The sequence below is a fragment of the Sciurus carolinensis genome, chromosome 5 (genome assembly GCF_902686445.1).
Source record: "Sciurus carolinensis chromosome 5, mSciCar1.2, whole genome shotgun sequence".
NCBI lineage: Eukaryota > Metazoa > Chordata > Mammalia > Rodentia > Sciuridae > Sciurus > Sciurus carolinensis.
This window is the reverse complement of record NC_062217.1, coordinates 128,745,937-128,752,380: the sequence shown is the minus strand read 5'-3', so window position 1 is coordinate 128,752,380 and position 6,444 is coordinate 128,745,937. Positions and strand designations below refer to the sequence as shown.

The 6,444-nt window shown below is 42.8% G+C and overlaps 1 protein-coding gene across 1 annotated transcript in view; it reads left to right on the top strand.

Annotated features, from left to right (window-relative positions):
- The first annotated feature begins 1,379 nt into the window (after positions 1-1,379).
- Positions 1,380-6,444, top strand: part of Polr3a (RNA polymerase III subunit A) — a 43,380-nt gene continuing 38,315 nt past the window's right edge. The window contains exons 1-5 of the mRNA XM_047554368.1: positions 1,380-1,529; positions 4,524-4,659; positions 4,932-5,069; positions 5,515-5,686; positions 5,921-6,075. Coding sequence (XP_047410324.1) covers positions 1,486-1,529; positions 4,524-4,659; positions 4,932-5,069; positions 5,515-5,686; positions 5,921-6,075 — 645 coding nt within the window. The 5' untranslated portion in view covers positions 1,380-1,485. The remainder of the gene's footprint in view (positions 1,530-4,523; positions 4,660-4,931; positions 5,070-5,514; positions 5,687-5,920; positions 6,076-6,444) is intronic.

Sequence of the window (6,444 nt, the reverse complement as noted above, 5' to 3'; positions counted from 1 at the left end):
ATCTCTAAATGATAAAGTAACTCATTACCCAAATTTTGGTATAGTTGTCCCTTGGTATTCTTAGGGCAGTTCCCTGAACTTCTTCCTCTCTCCTCCCAGGATACCAAAATCCATGGATGCTCAAGTCCCATATATAAAAAGTGGCATAGTATTTGCATTAGCATATAACCCATGCACATCCTCCAAATGTATAGGGTTTTTGTTTGTTTTAAGACAAGGTCTCACGCTGTTGCCTAGGTTGGCCTTGAACTCCTGGGCTCAGGGAACCTTCTCTCCTTGGCCTCTGGAGTAGCTAGGACTGTAGGGATGTACAAACACACCTGACTTCCCTTTGCTTTATTTATTCATTTAATTACTTATTCATGTGTGTGATGCTGGGGATGCAATTCAGAGCCTTGTGCATTCTAGGATTCCCTACCTCCCAACTTTTCTATGTGCAGATTCTTTAAGTCATCTCTAGGTTACCTACAACACCCACTACAATGTGAACTCTATTAAATAATTGTATCATATAGTGAATAATGATAAGAAAAAAAACTATACATGTTCAGTGTGCAATTTTTTTCTGAATATTTTCAATCTGCACCACCACAGATGTGGAACCCAAGGATGCATTTGTCAACATTAGTGCAAGGGTAAATTGGGTACTTGACTACTGAAATAGGTAAAAAAAAATTCTGATTTGCTTTTTTATCTGTGATATTTGAGTTTTACTAGTGGGGCTCTTTGGCATCTGAAAATTAAAACAACCCTTCTTCAAATTCAGAGGTGTTGGGTTCTGTTTAGTTTCTCGCAAATAGTAAGGAATTGCTCACAAGCCCTGGCAGTGTGATTTCCTTGTCTGTCTCCTGAACTAAGATAACACAGTCAGCTTGCATTCCCCGGGTTGTCACAGACAATTACTTTTTTCAATATATAAATGATCTTTACTTTCCTTTCTCCTCTAGTTTCATGGCTCAGTTTTCCCTCAAATTGCCGGATTTTAACTAGGCGTAGCCATGCATGCCTGTGATCCCAGACCTCAGGAGGCTGAGGCAGAAGGATTATAAATTGGAGGCCAGCCTCATCAATTTAGAGAGAGCTTGTCTCAAAAATAAAGGGATGTAAAGGTCTTAGAAACTTTGCATAGCACGTGCTAGGGTTCCATCCTCAGTATCTCAAAAATAAAAAGTTGTACATTGCCTATGTTTGAAAACCTGAATAGATGGACCTGAAATAAGAATTTTTAAAATAACTTTGAAATCATGGTGAAATTTCAAGGAGGGGCCGCAAGGTGGCGGTGTAGGAATCGGGTAAAAAGCCGTGTGTAAGAGGCCTCTCTTGTCAGACACGTGGCGGAAGAGGAAGTGAGCACGTGGGGCGCTCTACGGTGGCCCAGGGGTGTCACGGTTGCTGTAGCCCTGTGTTCAGCAACAGTCCGGGAGGTGCAAGGAACATCATTTCTCTAATCCGCGTCCCGAGGAGGGCTCCCGGACTGCCGGCACCATGGTGAAGGAACAGTTCCGGGAGACGGATGTGGCGAAGAAAATGTAAGATGGAATAAAAACAGCCAAAGGGTAGAGGAAAGAGGGGCAGAGGGAGCCGAAGTTAGGGGTTCCTGGTCTCGAAGGGTCACAGGTGAGGGACTGTAGGAGAGTCAGGGGTGATCAGGTGTGACAAAAGCTCCGAAGTACCAATAAGAGGCAAAGTGCACTGTGAAGGCCAAGGGAATTTCACACCTGGGGGTCCCTGGATTTGGGCGGAGAAGGCAGAATGACCTGAGTCCGAGCTAAGGGGGCAACATGGGCCGAAGCGCGAGTCTCCCAGAGTCATACGGTGATACTCGCCCCCCCCCACTTTTTTTTCTCCTGCGAAATCTTTCCCCAACTGTAGCGAGGGGAGCAGTCCGGGGCGGAGACTAGGTCTAATTTGAGTTTTGCCGCAGAGCGTATGACAAAGAGGCGGTATTTGCTGACCCGAAGGATGGGGTTGCCAGCTAGAAAGCTGTGTCACAGGCAAATGGGTGACAGTCTCAGCAATAAAGCCGCTAAATGAAGCTCTCCTTTAGAGCTTTTTTTTTTTTTTTTTTTTTTTTTTTTTTTTTTTTTTTTTTTGGCAATGACCCCTGATTAGAGTTCTCAGTTTAAATGTGAATCCATCATTTTTGCAGCAGATACTGAGGAGGATATTGTGTCCTAGGTCCAGTGTTGAGCATTAGAGATGAGGCATGATAAGAGCTGGGTGCAGTGGTGCACACCTGTAAACTCAGTGATTTCGGAGGCAGAGGTAGGAGGATTCCAGGTTCAAGACCAACCTCAGCAATTTAGCAAGGCCCTAAGCAACTTAATGAGACCCTGTATCAAAATAAAAAGGACCAGGATGTAGCTCAGTGATAGAGCATGCTTAGGTTCAATTTCCCAGTACTAAAAGAAAAAAGATAGGATGTGAATGTGACCTTTGTTGTGCAGCCTAGCTGGAGAAAGTAGACAGGTCAGCAGGGTGGACAGAGGGGATTTTGAGAGCACATAATGGGTCCTGTCAGAAAAAGGCAAACCAAACAGTCACTCTAAGGAGCGTACTGAAGAGAAGGAAGGTGGGTGATGAGAAGGAGGCAGGAGACTGGAAGCTGTGTGACGGAGTCACCTTGCAGGCTATGAGGAGACTTTCAAGGGCTTTAAACAGGGGATAAGGGTTCTCCTTCTGGAAGATTTCTTTTGATTTACCAAGGAAAGAATTAAGGTAGGCATATCTCAGAGGCCATGGCATGAATCCAGGCAAGGGATGATGATGGTGTACACTAGTGGGGGAAAGTTGTTAGGTGGAACTAGACTTCAGAAAGGCTTAGAATGTAAAATGGAAAAGATTAATAGGGATGAAGGTGAGGGAGAAAAGATATTGACCTAGAAATCCTTGCTGTGGTAGTCGTGTGGATTGTTGCCATTAATTGGAACAGGTATCTTACCTGGATGACCTCTCAGTTTGACCTCTCCAAAACCAGCTCCTGTTCAAATAGAATACATTCTCACAAGGCAGCCGAAATGATTCTGTTCAAAATGCAAGTTAGATCTGTGTCACTGTGAGCTTAAGATCCTCTAGCAGCTTTCCATTTCACTACCATTTAAATTCTCTCCAAGTTCCCCAGGTTTTAGCTCCTGCACTAACTTCATTTTGTACCATTAGCTTCCTGTGCTCCACATTCTGCTTTCATTTGGTTCCTTAAAAATGCCAAGCTTGTGCCAGCCCCGGGACCTAGCCCTAACATTCACTCTACTTCAAATGTTCATCCTCCTGGTCCTCGTACAGGTGGCTCCATATTTAGAATTCAGCTGAAATGTCAGTTTTACAAAGAGGCTTTCTGATCATACAACATCAAGTAGTTTCCTCAAGACTCTCCCAGTTCACATGACTTTAATTCTCTGAATGTATTCACTTTTATGTACAATCATTACTTCATAAGGTATTAGTTTCAGGACACCCCCACCCAACCATGAGCACTAAAATCTGAGGATGCTTGAGTCCCTTATTTGAAATAGAATGGTATCTGCATATAATCTACACACATGCTCTTATAAACTTGAAGTCATCTCTAGATTACTTACAACACCTGATATCATGTAAATGCCATTCATGTTGTACTGTTTAGTGAATAATGACAAGGGGGGGAAAGTACATGTTCAGTGTAGACTCACAAAATTTTTTAATTGTTTTCTGGTCAGCCTTGAATCCAGGATGCAGAACCCATAGCCGTAGAAAGCTGTATCTATTTGTTTATTATTTGTCTTCACCACCCTGAACTGTGAAACTGTGAACTTCATGTTGGCAGGGACCTTATTTGTCTTACCTAATCTGAATCTTTAGCACCTAGAGTGGTGTCTGGCCCATAGCCAAAAAAAAAAAAAAAAAAAACCCAACAGAATGAATGAAGGGGAAGATGTGAGAGGGAAAGTATTGAGGCCTTAGATGTGTCAAGTTTGAGATATCTGTGAGATATCCAAGTGGAAATGTCCATAGTAGGTATCCAATTGAATAGAAGTGGCTGACCTACAGAGATCTGACAAATATTGATACATAGCCAAGTTATGTAATAACTTAAGAGGACTATATAGAATGAAAAGAGGACAAGGACTGTAATCCTTGGTGGGGCAGGGCACTAAAAGAAGGCGTAATCAGACAGGGGAGGAAAACTCAAGAGTATGGTATCCCTAGAACCCAGAGAAAGAAGTACTTCAAGCTTAGGTAGGAGGAGGGAGATGAACTGCTAATGCCACAAAGCAGTAAAATGAGAAAGTTCTTACTAGATTGAGCAGCAAGCAGGTCACCTCTGGACCTTGATGAGAACCATGCATTTGATAGGGAGGGTAGAAACAGTCTGGTAGGTTGAAGAGATGTTTTGAAGGAAAAACAGGAAAAGTTTGAATATATTTAATATTGATGAGGAGGAGTCTACAGAGAGAGTTGGAAGGACAGGTTGGTTACAGTGTGCTGCATGAACACACTTTTGGTTAGAAGCTTTGATGTAGTGACTCAATTGCTTTCCATTTCAGAAGCCACATCTGTTTTGGGATGAAGTCACCTGAGGAGATGCGCCAGCAGGCACACATCCAGGTTGTGAGTAAGAACCTGTACAGCCAGGACAACAACCATGCCCCCTTACTGTATGGGGTGCTTGACCACAGGATGGTAAGACTCTTCCTCCTCCTCCAAATGCCTGAGTCTTGACCTACTGAGAAATCTGCTGACTTACAAAATTGGGACGAACCAGGGCTTCTTTCCTTCTTCGCTCCCCCTGCACATCTGAGACGCATTTTGGACCTCCAGCCATCCCTCAGCCAGATGTGAATACACTGTAGCTTCCCATTTGATTCTGATGCTGAGTCACCCACCAGATGTCAGGACTGAGCCCCCGTCCTATCCAGTGATCTCTGTTGATTGTTGACTATTTTCTTCCACAGGGCACCAGTGAAAAGGACCGTCCTTGTGAAACCTGTGGGAAAAATTTAGCTGACTGTCTAGGCCACTATGGTTACATAGACCTGGAGTTGCCATGTTTTCATGTGGGGTACTTCCGAGCTGTCATCGGCATCTTACAGGTAAGCACACAGGTCCTGATTTCCAAGAAATAAGTCCTAGAGTGATTGGTCAGGGTCAGTGGAGTGAACTTTGGAATTATGAGCAATGAGGGATGCATCTGGGGAAATTTATATACTAAATATGTCATATTTTCATCTTGTACTACATTAAGTTCCTTAGGAATTTTTTTCTCCCCTTGGGAAGGTGGTAACTGTATGTTATAAAAAATATCAATTATAATCATCAAAGCAATACAGAGCAGCACAAAGAAAAAGAAGTTAGTAGTAATCTTAGCACCTTGCCATGAGTCCTGCTAACACTTTGGGAATACAGGCTGCCCCTCTGCAGATCTATGTGCAGATATGTGTATGTGGTCACCCAGTTCCACCTATAGGGCGATGGCTTTTTATAAAGGGAAGAATTCATCTTCTCATCCTTTTATCTGTTCTGCTTAATTTTTAAAAGATGATCTGCAAAACCTGCTGCCACATCATGCTGTCCCAGGAGGAGAAGCAGCAGTTTCTGGATTACCTAAAGAGGCCTGGACTGACCTACCTTCAGAAGCGAGGCCTCAAGAAGAAAATCTCTGACAAGTGCCGGAAGAAAAGCATTTGCCACCACTGCGGTGCCTTTAATGGTAAGTGGAATACACAGGAATCTTGGTGACAGATTCTCACTCACTTTCTTTATCTTATTAGCTTTATGTACAGTTTTGGAGTTAGTTTTTTTCCCTAGCAACTGATGTACTCTTAGGAAATGCATTTCTCACCTTTCATTGCTATAACAATTTCAGTAATTTCATTAACTAGGCTCTGTTCAGACTGAAAACTTAATTTTTTTTTATCTTTGGTAAATGAATGAACTCTTACAGGCACTGTAAAGAAGTGTGGCCTACTGAAGATAATTCATGAGAAATACAAGACCAACAAAAAAGTGGTGGATCCCATTGTGTCAAGTTTCCTTCAATCCTTCGAAACAGCCATTGAGCATAACAAAGAAGTCGAGCCCCTGCTGGGAAGGGCACAGGTGAGCCTGAAAATGCATGCTTGCCTCCGCCTGCGCCTGCTCTGTCACTTGTCACTTGCCACCCCTCCCTCTCCCACCTCCCCCTACCCTCCATATGCCCACTTTTCTCTCAAAAGAAATGAGAATTTCAACTAATTGCCCCAGAACAGTCATCACATTACTGTGGTAAGTGTTTATCTGGCATTAAGTTTATATGAACTGGCCCTGTAGCCTCATTTGTTTTTGTTTTTCCCTTAGTTCTTTTTTAACAGTAAACAAATTTTAATTATTTAATTTTTATTGTAAAATATTTAAAAATCTTAGCTATGTGGGCCATAAGTGGAAAGACCCTGCTGCTCACATGGATAATGAAGTACAGGAAAATCACAG